At 40.5% G+C, this 19,781-nt stretch overlaps 1 protein-coding gene across 2 annotated transcripts in view; it reads left to right on the forward strand.

Annotated features, from left to right (window-relative positions):
• The window catches only part of pdia5 (protein disulfide isomerase family A, member 5), an 86,696-nt gene extending 70,811 nt beyond the window's left edge, over nt 1-15,885 (forward strand). For both annotated transcript variants that reach the window (XM_085385177.1, XM_085385178.1), the window contains 3 exons: nt 367-437; nt 11,171-11,305; nt 13,339-15,885. In XM_085385177.1, the coding sequence (XP_085241303.1) occupies nt 367-437; nt 11,171-11,305; nt 13,339-13,419 (287 nt within the window). In that variant the 3' untranslated portion in view covers nt 13,420-15,885. The remainder of the gene's footprint in view (nt 1-366; nt 438-11,170; nt 11,306-13,338) is intronic.
• The last annotated feature ends 3,896 nt before the right edge of the window (nt 15,886-19,781 follow it).

Raw genomic sequence — 19,781 nt, forward strand, 5'->3', positions numbered from 1 at the left:
AGCTAGAGTTGGAAAGGCTTCCTCCTCCTGGTCAGCTCTGTGGACAGTTAATCATCCTGCCTCCACCTACAGAAAACAAAAGAGCTGTCTATAAATGTGCTCTGTAGGTATTGGCATACTGTATATGGAGTGCTGTTGGAGTACAGAGTCGGGGAGGTAGCGTTTATGATGCCAATAAATAGATCTACAGTCTCTCATAATATAAAAGTGACCTTGTTAGTAACCGGCAGTATATACTTGCATGTGTTCTGTGTCGTCTTTCGGTATAATTCTCCGTTTAGGGCATGAAGCTCGGTTTTGCGGTGCAAATGTATGATGATAATAGATATAGTTGTGATAACAGCCCATCTGCTTGTTCTTTTCCAGGGTGTCCACACTGTAAAAACGCTGTCCCCCACTTCACCACCGCAGCAGAGCTCTTCAAAGAGGATCGCAAGGTTCGTGTTGCTTTTTCACATACTCACTTAGATATGTGATTACTGGCTCTGATGGCGGCGCAAAGATGCCTCTAACTGGAGCTGTGCTTACAGTAAACATCACGGTTTTAGGTAATCGGCTCACAGTTAGAAGATCGGTATTGATTTGAATAAATATTGATTTGAAACCTTTCCGCGCAGTGTTCAGGCTAAAGTTAAAAAAGACAAATAAAACAAATTCTAGCTGCTTTTTTATCTTGTTTTGCTGTATCGTGTCTTTCACAACAAATAAAATAGTTATTTTAAAAGTAATGGAACAAAAGACGCAGATTTAAACCAACAAGGGACCTGATGTTGCAGAAACAAAATATTACAAATGACATAACGTATTTCCACCGTGGTCTTGACAGGCCGTAATCCTGTGTGTCTGCTTTATTACAGTCTTTCGTGACAGGCTGTAGTCATTACTAGATCTAATTTCTTCCAGGTTCTATTCAGTTACACTCAGGCTCAAAGCTTATCACTGTGAAATTATTAAGATCTTGTTTGTTTGCTTGTATTTTCCATCTTTAGGTTAGAAATGATTTCTTTCTTTCTTTCTTTCATTTATTGTGTTTGTGTTAAGCGTTCCCTGGACATACACAATATATCCACTCACCAGCCACTTCATTAGGTACACCTGCTCAGCTGCTCATTAATGCAAATATTTAATCACCAAATGTAAAACAAGCGTCAGAGAGGAGAAAGAGGGTTATTTAGGTGACTCTGAATGTGGCATGGTTGTTGGTGTCAGATAAGCTGGTTGAACCTTGAAGCAGATGGGATATTTTCCTTGCAAACCTTTGGCCACATAGTACCAGCTGAGCTTTGTTCAAATGCCACAGCCTGCCTGAGTGTTGTTGCTGATCATATCTATCTGTCTATGTGCGCAGTGCACGCATTTTCTGAAATCTCAAATCATCTGAAATCAGTTACTTGAACATGATAATAAAACCTGATCCCACCTGGCTCTAGAATGGTGTGCCTACTAAAGTGTCTGTTAAGTATTATCGGGAGGGGGGAATATGTCACATTTTGGGAATTCTTTTCCAAAGTGGACCACATAAGTTGCACTTTAAAGATCTGAATATGTTTGAAATGTTCAGACATCATCATGATTCACATTAATTTATCTTCTGTAGTCTTCACAGATGCTTTTTTTGTATTTTCTTACAGCTTGAAAGGTGTTAGTTATAAAAACAAAAGAACGAGCATTTGCAGAGTAAATGCATTTGCATATTTGATGCAAAGTTATCAGAAAGTCTTTCGATTGTCGTTAACTTGAGAATTCACATCTTTAAAATGGTAAATGGCCTGTATTTGAATAGCGCTTTTACTAGTCCCTAAGGACCCCAAAGCGCTGAAAGTCCTCTCGCCCCATTCCTAATAATTGTTTTCATGTCTCACACAGGAATAACTGGTAATTGGCTTCCACCTATAGAAGGCTTTTGACCTTAGTTGGTTTTTACATAGTGTTTGACAAGCGCACTCAGAACAGTAGCAGAGGAGCTGTAACTTAGGGTTCAGTGTCTCCAGTCCACTCCAGTTTGACCATTTAGATGAAGCACCACACTGTTGCATCAAATTTTCTGCAGGCTTGGGGTTTGGAGGTTAATGGAGGTTCATGTAGTGGCAACAGGACACACTCACGCTCATCCTCCATCATCCCCACTCCCTCTCGTTACTTACCCTCAGGGACTCATGTCCTGACACCCTCCCACTCTTGCTCATTTCTGTTAATACCCTCTGACTGCAGGGCTTATTTCCAAACCTCTTAAACCACAACTGTGTGACTCACTCTCTTGCTCTCTCTCCCTTTCAAACATGCAGGAATTTTGGACACGTGTCAGGCAGCGCTCGAAGCTAAAGTATCAGATTGAAGTGACAAAAAAAACCCATCTAATTGCTGCCTTATCATTTGTGAAGTCTCATCAAAATGCTTAATGCTGAATAGCTGTTGTTCCAGTATTTCTCGGACCGTGTTGCTGTCTCAGTTGTTTGGAATTTTTCTAAATCAATGTCAGATGGTGTCCTCAGCAACTTAGCCATCTATTTTTCTGAGGCAATTCTTTGTAACATTTCTCAATAACATTAATCTTAAACAGATGAAAATGAAAATGCTTTAAACCTTTTTTTTTTTTTTTTTTCCTTGGGAAATTTGGATATCAGCTGCAACTGTAACACATCATTTCATTTATTCATTTCTGCAGAAACTCACACTCGCTTCCTTCATTTCTAAATACTGAAGTAGATCTGTGCATTTATAAATAACCATAATTTCAGTCAGATCGAATGGTCAATGCCCGACAAGCCAAAATAATAGAGCTGAATATTTAAAAAGAGGTTTGTGTGGTTTTAAAAGTTGATGGATTTAACCCTTAAAAATGTATATTTAAATTTAGCCATAAATCTGTTTAAATTAATCTTTTCTTGCACTTCCGCTGCTTTTAGTGATTGAGTTTATTTTTTTTGAAAAAAGGATCATGTATAATAACATAAATGTTACCATTTGATGCATTGTATCAGAGTTAGCTAGAAGCTCATTTACATCTGCAGTTGCTTGGCAGATTACATGCAGAAGGTTTTCTGCTTCTTTAGCCCAACTGCTTCGAGGTCTGCTGCTGTTTTCAGATCCCTCACTTTAAGACTCTTGCATTTACTTTTCAATTCCAGTAACTTTTTGTTTGCACCTTGTAAGATTTTATCTTGTAAGGTAACAACGATTCTTACATTTTCCATCAAGAAACACACAACATTGATAACCTGACCACATACTACAATATTTACTTTATATTTTAAGCAAGACTTTCGCAACAGCCAGAAATGTACTATGAGACTCAGTATTTGGGACCACAACCTTAAAGCAGATCCTTCACGCTTTTTCTTATTTTCTGTCATATACACTCACCAGCCACCTCACTAGACTGACCTGTTAAACTGCTTGTTAATGTAAATCTCTAAAGACATGGAGACACAACAACCTGCTGAAGTTCAAATCAGAATCTCCACAGAAAGGTGATTTAAATAACTCTGAACATGACCCACCATGTGTGGCACCAACACAGTAACTTAAAAAACGTCTTGTTGAGACCAAGGCCAAAGTTTTTTGTAGGCTAGAGCAGCAGAAGACCACACAAAGTACCACTGTCCGCTAAAAACAGGAAACAAAGGCTACAATTCGGCAGTAGAAGACTGGATAAAAGTTGTTTGGTGTGATGAGTCTGTTTCTGCTGCACCATTCAGATGGTTTGAATTTGAAAGCATCAGTCCTCTTTGCCTTGCATCAACAGTTCAGGCTGCTGCTGGTGGTGCAACGATGTAACAGTGTGGTGGATAGCTTCTTGTCCATTTGGGGACCCTGAATATGAATTTACCACTGTCTCTGACCATGTCCATCCCCTATGACCACAGTGAAACCATCTCCTGATTGCTGCTTCCAGCAGGACAATGCTCCATGTTATAAAGCTCAAGTCATCTCAAACTGGTTTTGCGAACTGACATTGAGTTCGTTGTCGTCAAATGGCCTCCACAGTCACCAGATCCAATCTTCCAATAGAGCACCTTTGGAATGTGCTGGAATGTTGTTGATTCCAGAGGGCGGAGAAGAATAGCCAGACTTCATCAAGCTGAGGTGAAGGCAATAGAAATTCGAATAACTACTCATTACAATCAAGTTATGCACAAGATAGGCTGGTTCTAACCTTGTTAAAGTTCAAAGAAGAGAGACTGAAGTGTCATTATTGAGACAGTTGGAGCTGCACTCAGGTCCATTGGAAGACTGATTTAGCAAAGCAGGATATGAACATAACAAATCCACTTTAAGTTGCTTTAAACCATACCTTGAGTTTCGAGGTTATGATGAAAGTAGCACAAGCTGCATAATCAGGGGACCTGCATTCGTGTGGAAGTCACACAGATGCACAGTTTTAAGATGTATTTCCCTCTTGTCGTTCCCCCAGTGGCCAGAGGAGATTTGAAGTTTTGTTTGAACAGGACTAAATCTGCATAGTGGGTACTTGTGTTTACTTGGCAGTTCTCTCTGTTTATCAAGACAAGCCCCAGTGTATTATGCCAGACCGGTGTTGATCACAGTCTATTAACTGCCCTTGCCTCATTTACCAAAGACTAACACAGGCTTAGCTGCAAGCTTTGAAGACACAAACAATTAAAACTCCACATTCTGCTGTATATCAGCATGGGAGCTGTGTACAGGGTTTGTTCCATGCTGTTCTGTCTTTTCTCCAAATTCCAATCAATACCAGCGTTAAAGGTGCACATGGGCTGGAACAGCACTGCGATGAGAACACAGTTTCATTAGGGAATTTAAGGATTTGCTTAATATAACCTACCCTGTGGCTGCTACTGTACTGGTAAAATCATAGAGAAGCACACTGGTTCGTCTTGACCACAGCGCTGCAGAAATCAAGATTTCCCCGTGGAGCTTTTGACCTCTGCTGGCGCTTTGCAGTTGTTTTTGTATGCATGGCTCCCTGTTAGGGGTTCTGCGCACATCAATGAGGAGCTGTATATGCTCCAATCTACACAAACTACCAATGATGTCAACCTCTTTCAGTCACCAACAGGTGGTGGTAATGTGTGGAGATGTGATGCAATGCTCGAGCAACAACGGGGAATGAGTTTGGCTTTTGTGTTTTTCTGTATTTATCTGCAGGAAATTTGTTTCATCTTTTGAACACTTTGTTAAGTTCAATGCCTTGTTCTCTTGCTATGTTAATTCACTAGTTTCCTGCTTATTATTAGTCTATAACCCAGTCAGAAGTAAATACAGGAGAATTGCTGATACTGATACCTATGAAAGCCTGTTTCCATCACTAAAAAAAAGTATCAATAACTCGAAATTTCTTATTATCCGGAAGGATATGGCGCAGGAGAATGCACACTCAAAACCAGATCGCAAGAAATTGGCGCTTTCGAGAGTACATTTGCTGATATGTGATTGATTTAGCTAATAACACAAGGATTTCATCATTTGTGAAGTCACGCTGAAAATAATCAGCAATTTGTGCATTCATGACTGGATGTAATACTGGTAGCTTAGCTGTAGCATTTGTAGCTGAGGGCTTCAGCTTCCGGGTAACAAGGAAATGACGTCATTCCCGTAGATTACAGATTGGCAGCGCTAACTTGAAATTTCGAGTTAATAAGTCGAAATTGGCTTCCATAGAGATACCTTTAACCAATTGTGTGTGAATGTGTGTGTGAATGGGTGGATGACTGAATGTAGTGTAAAGCGCTTTGGGGTCCTATGGACTAGAAAAGCGCTATACAAATGCAGGCCATTTACCATTTACCATTTAAGTCAGCTTATGTAGGGGAGAGCAATGTGTCAGGATTTATGTGATGGTTTGCAAATTCCAAGCACATTTTAATGACCACTGAATCACTGTGATTTGTACTTTACACAATATTTAGTTAACCCAACACACCTTTCAGCTTTTCATGTATTTTGAACGTTCATATGTCAATGAACAATATTCTTCACTCTCATTGGTAGTCCCTTCAGTCACTCCTCATTGAAGTCATACAGTCTGTGGTCTGTAGCTGCCACGTCACTGCAAATCACCTCCAGTGTGTGCACAGCTGTAGTAACTTGTATATTAGTTCTTTGTAAAATTTGTTTTTTATTACCATAAGGCAGAGAAGACCTTTTATAGGTGTTTATGTTTTTATATTTTATATTAATCATACTGAGTTTACGTGTAATAAAATGTACAATGTAAATAAAAGTGCTATTGCCAGTCCCCATTACTCAGTTGATGCTTGTGTTGCAGCTACAATAAATCAAAGACGTGGTGTGTTACAGTAACCCCTTCAGTGCTGTGTCACTCTTTAATATGAGCTAATGTATTCCTTGAGGTGGTTTCAGTCCAGCGTATGCAGATCCATGTTAGATATTACAAGCACAGGTACTTTGTTGTTAGAACAGAGGTAGCTCTGAGTGTAGCTGTACCTCTTTGTTCCTCGGTTTGACGCTGGTAGAGATACTAGGCCAAATGGTAATATGCTGCCCCCTAAAATTTCACTAACCAGCCAATAATATGATGTGGGGTCCTCTGTCACTTGAAGATGAATCAATAACGGAATTGGCTGAGGACCTTTTGAAGAACAACAGCTCTATGACTTCATTTTCTCCTGTCAATTCACGGCAACTCTGATTGATTGCACAGGGATGAGCATTTGGAGGGAGCCTGTAGTTACATTATACCCCTCATTGCAGCTACAGTGCCATCTCTAATGCTGCTGCTGCTTAAAGCACACTCTATGTATCTCAAATTGCCCTAACTTAAAGGTGGTTAAAGATTTCACAATTAAAAAAAGAAAAACACGTAGTGCTCAAGATCTTGTGGTAAATTGCCCAGGTATACAAAGAAGAGGGTAATTTTTGGTGGTTTCACCTTAATTTCTGTCGACTATTGTGCCTTTCCAAAGGTGATGCACCTCACTCTTGCTGAATATGCACAGCTTGCAAGTCCATGAAATACTCTTGTTGTGGGAGCACAGTGAAGAACAGCTTAATACACTTGATTAACAGACCAGAGAAGAATATCCCTTTATAGGCTCTCTCTTGTCTCATATGCGCTCCATTTGCTCCCTATCTTCGCTTTTTTGTTTGCCCGTGTCTATTCTGGTGATGCAGATGAAGTCGACATTCTGCTGCATTGTACCCATTTTAGCGATTTGTTGGCAATTATGCAGATTTTCTGTCACTTGAGTATTTATATTTGCATACAAAACAAGGTGCATGTGTCTTGTAATTAGGACAAGAAAGTTTTCGAGTCGTTTGCGGTGCGGCATAAGTGTCAAATATTTCTCCTTCCGCAGCATGTCTGTCATTTCCACGTTTGGCTCGGGCAGACAGATAGACAGCGAGCGATTATTTGATGGTGACAAGTTCAATGTGGAGCACTCAGCACCCTGAGAGAGGGTGACATTTCTGCTGTCCAAAAGGACATGCTAAGTGAGCCATGTATCAGTGAGGCAGCATTTACGCCTCATTGGGACAGCTTGTCACTAATCGATGCAACAGCCACGCAACATAAATCTCGCTTGTTGTTTTTATGCTCGCTGATTGTTGTTGGGGGGCTTTTTTTTTTTTTTTTTTTTTTTTTTTTTTTTGCACCACCCACATAAACAGACCAATGCGTAAGTCACTTTTATGCCTCCATCCCGGTGACAGCTGTAGCCTAAGGCATTATGTTTTCTCAATGCCCCCCCCCCAATCCAGCCAGCCAGCCAGCCATCACCATGAATGTGATACATTATTGTGCTTAAAGGTCAGGACCCTCATGGCCCTTCCCTTCTTGTGAATATGATGATCTTGTCAATGTCAACTCAAGGATGAGCTGAAAAAAAAAGAAAGATCACAAAATGTGTTTTTGGCAGGTACTGAACTATTGCCATGCTAATTAGCTTAGCATGCTAATGCTAAGCATTTTCACAGATAATGGCACGACTCTTACATTACATTACATTTTACATTATGCCATGCCTTTGCCAAACTTATCTGTAGTTATAGCTTGAAACCATCATTTAGTGGTCATAATTTAAGAAATGGGGACCGTGTTGAGTCTTGTGCATGTCCCAAGCACCTCAAAATATAATGTTGTGTAAAAGTCTTAATCCGTCCCTCATTTCTTTGTATTTTGCTTCCAAGCAGCCAGACCGTCTTGATATTTTTAAAGTAGTCTTGAGCAGTAGGTCTTTCAAAGTTTTTATTTAGACATTGGCTGCTTTTTCACTTATTTTCAGACGAGTTCTTGAACTTGACCATTTTCAGAGGATTGTTTTTCTTAAATCTGACCTATGAATCAATGAAACACAAAAATGAACCTAACCAGTGTTTGTCTACATTACATCTGTACATTACACCTTATACAATGTTTTACATACATTGTATCTTTTGGCACTCTGTTACTATCAGCCTGTGGTAATTTTGTTTCTATTTCATTAGCTGAAACTAAGAAGAATGCCAAAGATAACACAGTTTGATAGACATAAAATAGTATTTTCAACAAGGGGAATCTCAAAAGGCTATCAGGTAAAAATCTGGTGTATTTCAGCATGTTGTGCAGTGTGTCCTTAAGAAAACTGACAAAGCCGTCATGAAGTGAAGTGGTTGGCTGGGACCTTTCTGTGTGAAGTTTACATGTTCTCCCCATGCTGGTATGGGTTTTCTCCAGGTAAACTTTCCTCCCAGTCCAAAGACATATTGGTATTTCTTTCTGTTAGCCCTACGATAGATGGGTGATCTGTCGCCCTTTGACAGCTGGGGTAGGTTCCAGCTCACCCACACCCCTGAGTAAGATGTGTGGATAGCTGAATGGCTGGCAGGGGGGGAAATCCAGCAAAGACCTGACACGGGACTTGAGAGATGCATCCACTGCTCACTTGAACCCTTGTCAGAAAGTTAGAGTGGGGCCTCATCTTTCCTCAGCCCTCAGCCTCAACACCGGCTCTCCACAAGGCTGTGTACTGAGTCCCCTACTGTACACTCTGTACACACATGACTGTGTTAGTTCCCACCCAGACAACACAGTCATCAAGTTTGCAGATGATACCACTGTGGTGGGGCTCATCTCAGGGGGAGATGAGACTGCATACAGAGCTGAAGTTCAGAGGCTGTCAGATTGGTGTGCAGACAACAACCTGGACCTCAATACCACCAAAACAAAAGAACTGGTAGTTGACTTCAGAAGGAGGAAGTCCGAGCTGCAGCCTGTCAGCATCAACGGGGAGTGCGTGGAAAGGGTCTCCAGTTTCAAGTTTCTGGGTGTGCACATAGACACAGACCTCCAATGGAGCTCTAACACCTCTGCGGTCTTAAAGAAGGCCCAACAGCGTCTCCACTTTCTGAGAATCCTCAGAAAAATGGACCTGAAGAAGGAGCTGCTGACCGTCTTCTACCGCTGCTCCATTGAAAGTGTGCTGACATATTGCATCGGTGTGTGGTTCTCCAGCTGCACCACAGCACACAGAAAGGCACTCCAGAGGGTCATCAACATGGCCCAAAAAATCATTGGACATCCTCTTCCCTCCCTGAAGGACCTGTACAGCACTCGCTGTCTCAAGAGGGCACGCAGCATCCTACGGGACTGCACACACCCAGGACACCGGGTGTTTAAGCTGCTGCCGTCTGGCAGGAGGTTCAGGCTGCTGAGGTCCCGAACAAATAGACTCAAGGACAGCTTTTACAACAGGGCAATAGCCCTGATCAATGTAAATAGCTGACCTGACTGGATACCTCCCTGGACTTTTTAGGGGGAGGTAACAATGTTTAAAACGATAACAATAATATTTATATTTATAACAAGGTGCAATAATAATTAATGTGCAATAATAACAGTGTGCAATACACATACACTTATTCTTCTTTTTTATACTAAGTTAATATACTGTGTTGTGTTGTTTGTTACGTTGTGATGTGTCATATCGTGTCGTGTTGTGTTATATGTAGTGCCGACGTAGGACAGTTTTTCCAATTTCATTGTACTACTGTACTATGTATGACTGTGCAATGACAATAAAGAGTTATCTTATCTTATCTTATCTTAAATGGTCTCAGTGGAAGTTTAGCTCTCAAGAAGCCATTTATAAGAAAGGGAAATGGGGAGAAAAGGTTGAGGCGTGGCAAATTACACGAGAACTGGACTGAAAATCAGAAGTAACACATCTTATGGAGTGATAAATCAAATTTGAAATTATTGGTTCAAATTATTATCAATATGCAGGTCAACAGGCTGTGTTGAAGAATAAAGGGGAGCATATCAAATACTGACCGTCAAGCTCATTAGAACTGTACAGAATCAGTTTTTCTTCAATCTGTTTATGTTTACACACGTCTCAATAAATTGCTTCACCTGTTTCCTTATTTTCCTAGCAAATACAAAGAAATGAGAGTTGGCACAGTAGTGCTGTAGCTGTGTCCTCATTTGCATTCCTGTAATATTCTTCACCTTTTTAATAGTAGCAATGTACAGACTTGTGATAAAGTTTGTTTCATCTGAAAATATACCGAGTTCTTAAGATCCACTGAAACAAAAGCTAACTGGCCATAAAATGGAAATGCATCGTGCGAATTCAAATAATTGTCAGTGATAATAAAATAACAATAAATGGGAAGAATGCACCAGGAATAATAGAAGTAACACATAAACTACCTTGACTGTTTAATGAATGTCTGCGTTAAACCTATTAACTATTAAAGATAATGACTGCAGTTTTTGAAATTCATACTACAGTAAAGTTTCCTCGAATGTAGCTCAAAAGGAGATTTTCTGAGAAGTTTATGTATTCTTATGTACTAATTATGTCTCGGTAGGAAGTTTATTTAACAAGCTTATTACACAGCAGCCGTTTGACAGAAAATAGAAAGAAGAATCAGGTGTTACAAATCAAATTAATGAAGCCTCCGTTGTATATAAGCACGGAGCCTCAGTTAATGTGATTGGTCACGTCTGTGTTTCCTTGCTATTTTATGTCAGAATGGGTGCTGTGAAATGGGTCTGTTAGTTGGAGAAAACTTTTTACGACAAAAAAATAATATTTTCAGATTATTTACACACTCATCTAATTAAGGCACAGTCCCAAGCGCCTCATCTGAATACGGCAGGGTGCCAAGCGCCTTTAAAATCTTGTGAATTTAAAGCATGCTTTATTATGCGCACTGAAAGTGAATGCGCAATTGCCTGTTTCAGATCGTGTACGCAGCTGTGGACTGCACTAAAGGACAGAACCACGAGCTTTGCAAGCAGGAAGGGGTGGAGGGCTACCCAACATTCAACTACTACAACTATGGCAAGTTTGTGGAGAAGTACAATGGAGATCGAGGGGTAAGTGATTGGAGGCGGTTTATGATGTTGCAGTGAATGAACGTTCAGTGATGATCTGCATAGGGGGGGAAAAAGTACCCAATTATCAGAGAAACCAATAACCGCCAACAATTGTGTGGATTACAGTTGGATGGGGAAGGTTGTGAACTTTGTTTTTTAATATGTGCTAAAATATCATATTCCACAGATGTCCTGAGAGATAGATGAGAAGCATTTGTTACAACAGCAGATGATTACCGTCCATCTGTCCTGCACACCATCTTGAAGGAATTTATTCTTTCATGCAGAATGCATTAAACTGTTGGATGAGCTACGTGCCTCGGATCCCTCAGCATTTCTGTTGGCCTGAGTCAGGACTTTGGCTTCGTCATCCCAAGATGCTATCAGTGTGCATGTCGCACGTCCTGACGTTTCTCCTTAGAATCTGCTGATAATTTTCAGAATCGATTGCTCCATCAATGATGATGAGCTGTCCTGGCCCAGATGCGGCTAAACACGCCCAATCCATAATGTTCCCATCCCCACAGTGTTTGCAGTTGGGATCGAGTTCTCATGCTGAATCCCTCCATAGTGGATTCAGGAGGATTAACATTAGCAAATGTTAGAAAAGCTGTTCCCTGTCTCACACCTTACTTTTACTCTTATTTATTGCCCTACTGTTCTTAAAAGAAGGGCAACAATTTTGTTGTGTGCCGTAACTCTTTAGAGATGGTTCTGTAATCTTTTCCACCATCACGCGTATTAACAACTGCTTTCTGAGGTCTTCAGAAATCTCCTTTATTCTTGATTTGTGTCCTCAAACGTGTCATAACGAGCGCTCTTTAAATAAAAACACACCCGACTCAAATCTCAGTCATGGTTGATTTGTAATCCTCGTCATCCCATCGATAGAAAACACCCGAATATCCCATTCAGATTAATCCTAGAGGTCGCATACATTTAATATTAGATGATTATTCTCAATATGTAAATGACCAAATCTAACATTTTAACTTAAGTGACCAACTTAGATTCTGTTTATCTCCTTCTCAAAGTGATGTGTTTACTGAGGTTATGTATTAGGTTCACATGTGTGCAGAAATATAGAAAATCTCAGATCACAAACTATTTCTGAGACTGCGTTTAGATCAGGGATGTCGAATTTTACATTGTGGACCACATGCAGCCCACGTTAATGTTAAGCAAGCTGGAACAGTGACACTAGATAATAACATATTTACATGATAAATGCATAAAACTGGAGATAAGGTCAAAGTACAATTTATAGAAAATATCCATTTTTTTTTTCTTTTGGACTCGCTGTCTAAAAACTGACATTTCTATAGCAGATGGTCATTGAATTGTTTATCCACTACTTAATTACTTTGGTGTAGTATGTAAAGAAGGGATGGGGGTATCAATAGGAAAAGCTGTTAATCTTGAAATAAAAATCTGTTCACTCGCTCACTTTGCATTTCTCACAGACGTCTGGTCGGCTGGATTGGAGTCTGCCGAGTCGATTCTGACCCTCAGGCCTTGTGTTTGAGATGCGTGATTTAGATAGTTCAGCTGGTTCAGAAATTAGAACAGGATTGAAAGTAGAGGAGAAAAAGATGCATCATTAATGCTGTTATTTCTTCACTCCAGCTGTTGCAGTTCTTCTCCCTGTGTCAGAAACTCAGAAACGACCTCCGAGATGTTGTTCAGTGACGGGGGGGTGGGTTGGCTTTACTTTTTCCACACCTTGCCTCCCTCCCCCTGCCTGTGGACAGACTGCCATTCTTGGCCTGAAATCATGTGTCAACTGAATTATTTATAGCATCAAATGGTTCAGAGCTCAGTCCAGCTCAACTCAACCGTACGTGGAGAATTATCTGCGGGCAGCAGCAGAAAACACTGTGCAGCCTGACCTCAAGCACAGTGGCGGTATTTACATTTTGTCCTCCCCCTCAGCACCATCAGGTGAAGATGAGGTTTATCCACAGGACTGCCTGAGAACTTGCTTCAAGTTGAGAAATATGCTGTGGTGATTGTTACTTTCCTTGTCTTCACAGGAGGCAGGCTTCACGGGTTTCATGCGCAGCTTAAGAGGACGCGACCAGGAGAAGGTTGTCAAGCGGAAGGAGGAGCTCTGAGAGAAGCATGCGGGGAGTGGGGGGGCGGCGTGGGGTGGGGGGGCAATGCACTGTGACCCTTGAGCCTGGCAAAGGGCCCTTTCAGCACTGACGGGGGAGACTCGACAACCTCAGCGAAAGGCTATTTTTTTATACCGTGGTGACTCCGTTTGTAATAATACCAGAGTACTTGCTGTCAGACCAACCACTTGAGACTCGTGTTTTTCACGGATGTTCTGATGGGAAGAAAATACACAGACGAGGAAAAAAAGAAAAGGTTTTCTTGTTTTTGCCCAACCACTGTGACTGAATATGTGAAAAGCTACACCCTATACTGTATCTATGCAATACTGCCCCATGCTTAGCTCTGCAGGGGTTTGTGTGACTGTCAGACCACCATGGTGGTGGACCGGTGGTGGGCATCAGTATCTAACGGTGGAGGTTGCACTGTCCCAGTGGGTCCTAATCCAGCCCCATCAACCCTGTTCTGTCTCTAAAAGAGACAAATGCTGATTATTGACATACACCTTTTGGTTTCAGTGATTTGGGGTTTTTTTTAGCTTTTTTTTTTTGTTTGTTTGTTCTTCTTGTTCTTGTTGTTGTACAGAACCTTCACGTCTGCAGAACAATTTGAAATATTGATTATTTTTTCACATCATTTGGAAAGTAACGGCATTTTAACACCACCACTAAAAAAAAAAGAAAGAAAAGAACCTAAAGCTTGTACAGTGAAATGTGAGGTGCTCCAGTGAGTAGTGTAGGTTTGTTAAATTGGTGAAATCGCAGCTAAAGGATCAGTATTCTGTGTGGGTGTGCACTATCATGATTGATTTTTGCTTTTAGAAAGGAGTTTTTGTTTGCCCCCAAACTGTGGCCTTACAGATGTAAAAATATAAAATGTCTGGAATTGCAGAAATATAATAAGTGGAAGAGATTCAGAGGCCTGGTGCCCTTGTAACTCTCTCATGAAATGACCAAGTAAAGGAGAATGAGGGTGGGGGGGAGGGAACACAACAGAACATGAAATGCCAAATATTACTGCAAGCTGCCCTTCAGAGTTTCACAGTTCATACTTTTCCAAATCTTATTATTAATCTTATCATTCACAGCTGGAGTGACTTTACCTCTTGCTCCTTCATTAATTGTTAATAATGGGAGAGTTCATTGACAGAAGCATGGGAGATGCTCACATCTGGTGTCTGAATAGTCTATGTGATCAACAAACATCCAAAACATGAGTCTTACCTCCGTCCACTGAAGTAATCACAGATTCCGCTCAATATCCCACAAATCCCCTCTGTATTCACACTCTACTGGAATATCTCAGACCTCTGATTTACACTTTGGGCATTCAGTTTTTTTGTGTGCGTTTGTCTGTAACCAATCTGTTTCATCACTGGTGTTTCTGCTACTTCCTGTTTAACTGAAACTCGCAGAGGAGTCTAGCGCAAAAGACGGCTTTCCGAAATCTTTCCCGTTTCCCTTCTTCTGAGTGCGCGTCTACCTGAAGCGCCTCGGCCTGGAATGGTTCGGCTTCAGTCAGCTTGGATAGTGCTCTCCCATGCTTTCCTTCATATTTAAAACGGATGACTTCACGAGACGCCCAAGGAATAATTAACTGTTAAGTCTCCAGAGCCTCTTCCAGTTCTCGCAGCATAACACCATCAATTCGGGGGCCAGAGTCATTACCTTCTGTGATATGTTTTTTTTTTTCTTTCTTCCATAATTTTGTATTTCTTTTTTTTCTTTTTTTCTAGCTCCCTTGCTTCAGCCTCTATAAATATTTAAAGTCTTATCTGTAGCTGAACTTGTGTTTTATTATTCAAGACTTTGGTTTCTTTCATTATGAATAAGGTTCTCAGGGATAGCAAAACACAGTCAAAGGGAACTAGTTTGCTTTGTAATTTATCATTCCAGCTGAATAATTTTCGATCCTTAAGTCACCAAGGATAAAACACAACACACCTAAATTGTCCTTCTTCCTGTCTTCTGTCACAACAGCTTGTGCTGAATAAGATGTTTGTCAGTGAACCATTTTTTTCTTTTTTGGGGATTCTTTGCGTATGAAACCGTTTCAAGTGTTCAGACTGTCGCCCGGCACACGGTGTTCAATGTGATTACTATCATTTCACCATATGCAAGAGCATTTTGAAAAAAGTGCTTTAAACAGTTACGTGACATATCGTCGTAATTACGTGTTCATTCTTCTCTCGATGAGAAGTCATTACCTTTGATTACTCTGAACATTTGTTTGTGTTTGGCAGTTTCCACACTGACATAATGCGTTAGCTGAATAATAGAAAGACTTTATTCCTTATCCCAAAGGTATCCGTGTTATGTTGGACTTTTTTCACAGTTATGCCAAGAAGTCATTGTTGCCTTTGATTTTTTTTTTTTTTTTCCCACTTCTCTGTGTCCAGCCATATGTACAGGTTCAATCCTTGCAGTAAAGAAAAGAAAAATAAAGCCAAACATTTCCAAAAAGGCTTTCAACTGTGTTTATATAAAAATAATATTAATAAGAAGTAATAATTTATTCATCTCCTCGGGGAAATTTTGGTGTCAAACTGCAAAAATCTCCAGCTATGGTACTTATTTCTTTATATTTTGCTAGGAAATTGGTGAAATGGGTTCAGCAATTTGGTATGATCACCTTTATTCTTCAACTCATCTGAAATCTTAGTCGGCTTTTTTTGTCATTTCTTTAAGTAGTTTTCAGGAATACTTCTCCAGGTTTTTTTTTTTGAAGGATATTCAAAGCTGTTCTTTGGATGTTGGCTGACTTTTGTTCTGTTCTCTGCCAACATAATCTTACACTGCTTCAGTAATACTGAGGCAAGTGATGATTATTCATAGGTCAGTGTGAAGTGACTTAACAAACAAAAGCATATCCCATTAAAAATGGTTGGGTTCAAGGACTGGGCTAAAAATAAGTGGAAAAGCAGCCAATTTCCAGTGAAAAACTGAAAGAGAATCTGGAGATCTGTTGCTAAAGACCACTTTAAAAAATTATGAGACACTCACTCATTGAAGCAAAAGGGTAAGAAATTAGGGGTGGTTTAAGACTTTTGCACAATATTCCAAATAAAACAAATAAATGCCTAAAAACAGCAGAAAAAAAGCCAATGGTTGTAACAGTATTGGAAGCTAGAGTGATGAACCAGGTCATCAGTCTTTTGTGTTAACAAATTTCTAAAATCTCACTGCAGTGGGATCAAAGTGTCTTCTACAATGTTCTGTGCTGCAGCACAGTGCAAGAAGACTACACCGAGCCACCAAAATATTGTGGAGAGGATGACTGTTATTATCAAAGATGGTCTGTACTTTTGTTTCTGTACACCTTTCCACCACAATTCCCAGTGCTGCCACAGTCCTGCCCATTATCCAGGCATCATGCGTCATCGCTAACACACAGCAGTAACAAAGAGGACACTGGTAGCAAAGATCTGATAGAATTAAAACAGCATGTCACTGTCTACATTTAGTAAGTCTGCACTGGCCCTTCCTGTACAGGACATCTGCAACCAATCTGTTATATTATCAAGGGGGACACCGGGATATTTATAACTCTGCACCACCTCAGTGTCCTCTCCACGGATGTTGATAGGCCAAAGACGGAGCTTAGACCTATGGAAATCTACAAGTACCCATGCATTTTTTTTTTTTACAGCCAACTTTATTTGAGCATTTTTAAAAATCATATTAGAGGGAAAGGCTTTAGGCGGGTTGCATCAACTATTTGGTGAATTTGATGTTAGACTCCCAGGCAATATATCCTCGCAATTTTAGCTATCCCATGAATTTTCCTCAAGCGTCACCGTGACGTTGGCAGTATCGGTGTTTTGTTTTTTTATGTGGATGACTCAGCAGCGACTGAAAGGACTGGAAATGAATTAGTGGACATCAATGTCTATGTTGAGAATTAGAAAACGAGGATAGCGTGTTTATTGGCAAGCACTGTATTTAGTAATGGACAAAAATGGATGGACTGCACTGTTGGAGCCATGAAATAAACAGATGACGACCTTGTCAGGTCGCTGGGCTATTGGACAGCCCCTGTGGAAGCAGAGTTTTTTGGGGGTTTTTTTTTTTTTTTTTTTTTTTTTGCTTGTTTGGTTTGACTTTTTTTTTTTTTTCCCTCCTCTGCATCTCATAAGGGAAACAAATGGACCTCAAGCAGCACTCAGCAGATGTGACACTGGTGGCTTTATTATGAGAAATGGCTAGAAAGTGGCACAGGACCCAAATGTGACACAGTCACAGCTTTGCTGCCTGGACCTCTGCATTTGAAGGACAGCAAACATAAAAAAAATATTACAGATCATTTTTTCCAGGATCAAGGTAAAAGTAAATATGAGGAGCTCACCTCAGACCTCGGTCTAAGCTGTGGCATGACTTTGAAGGTTTTGTGTTTAGTGTTTGTAGTCCATGGGTCATGCAGGTCTGCTTGGATAAAGTGCTGTTTTTGGGATGCATGCAGTGTCGAACATTAACAGGCTGATTAATGCCTGTGAGCACAGGCAGTAATACTCTCTCAATCCCAATTTCACTTTAGAGGATTTTCAGAGGGGCAGAGAACTCTGGAGCATTGGTTCATTGCTCCTTTGTTGGTTTTCTTGGAGGGGAGGGCGAGGCGTTTTAAACCAGTGGAAAATGAGCATAAGAAATGGAGGGCAAAGGGTTATTGGTACAAAGTTAAGGTCTATTCAGATTCAAGTACCCTTAACAGAGGCAATTTTACCTTTCTGGATAATTGTGTTTGGGTTGTTCAGAATGCCATATCTGAGTTTGCACTCTGTCGTTATCTGCCTGCTCATCATCTAACTCAATCAATCAATCTTTATTTATAAAGCACTTTTCATCCAAAAATGTAGCACAAAGTGCTTTACATGGTTAAAAGCACCCCCCCACACACACACACACACACACACACACACACACATACATACATACATACATACATACATACATACATACATACATACACGCACACTTGAAGAGTAAAATTGGGCTGGGCACACATGAGCCAGGTGAGGAAACTTCCATGTGTATTGTCATTATTTTCATTTCCCTATTTTTATTATTTTTTTATTTTTTAGAAAGTCAAACAGCTATTTCGTTTTTCAGATGCATCAGTGAAAAGTCAGCACATCTTTTCTTGGCATTCTGTAATTCCCTGCTTATTTAAATGTTGGGGTAAATTAGGAATGCCAGATGAATTTTTGCTTTTGCACATGTTTCTCACAATGGTTCTCACATTGAGTAATTTTGTGTTGTGCTGTTAAAAATGCTGCAGGAACTGGTGATTTGGATTTAAGAAAATGCATCAGAACAGTGCCATAAAAATGCTGTCTGCTCACATCATTGCTTAAAAGCTGGAACTCAGTTAAACACAGTATTGGGAAGGTTACTTTTAAAATGTATTCCACTACAGATTACAGATTACATGCCCCAAAATGTATTTTGTAACGTGTTCCGTTACGTTACTCAATGAGAGTAACGTATTCTGAATACTTTGGATTATTTAATATATTATCATGCTGTTTACAACTACATGAATGTGATTTATTACTATTACTGAAGTTCCGCGGGTCTGAACCGTAGTAAAGGACCTCTGACTAATACGTCGGTTCCGTGTTGGGCTCGTAGCCGAAAACTAGCTTTACTTTGTTGTCTGGGTCAACTTTGCTTGCGAGAGACAGAGAGAGGCGTTGAAAGGCTGCTCCAACGGAACTTATTGTTTCAGAGGAAAACACGAACACAGCGTACAGTCGAGTCTTAATAGCTTACTTACAACTGGGCTCGTCAGGCACTCTTCTTGGCTGCAGTGGTTATTTACATGCTTCCAGCTCCCGTTTTTGCTCGATGACAGCTCGTACTTTTCCACTCTCCTTTTTCTCCCTCCTCGCGCTCACAGACACATAACGTGTATGGCAGTCCATTCTCCCTGCAGCACGGACTACACTGCCCATGATGCTACATTCTTTAGAGCTATGTCTGTAGCATTCTGCCTATTAGCTTAGCACAACAAAAAGGCCTCTCTAACCCAGGAAACACGCAGAGAGAGCGTGTGTCACCATGTAACCATGGCAACCGTAGTGCTGCCGCCTGGAACAACAGAACGTAGCTGTCAAACAAAACCCAAACAGTCCTGACCCGCCACAATATGAAACAGGAAAGTACTGCTGTGTAATCCATTTATTTCAACAAAGTAACTGTATTCTAAATACCACCTTTTTAAACAGTAACTGTAACGGAATACAGTTACTCATATTTTGTACTTTAAATACGTAACGGGGGTACATGTATTCCGTTACTCCCCAATACTGGTTACACAGCAATAACTCTGTGCATTTAGGCGTGTAGATATGGTCAGCACAACC

This window comes from Rhamphochromis longiceps, linkage group LG16 (genome assembly GCF_057381845.1).
Source record: "Rhamphochromis longiceps isolate RC_006_pf linkage group LG16, R_longiceps_female_GT1.1, whole genome shotgun sequence".
Classification (NCBI taxonomy): domain Eukaryota; kingdom Metazoa; phylum Chordata; class Actinopteri; order Cichliformes; family Cichlidae; genus Rhamphochromis; species Rhamphochromis longiceps.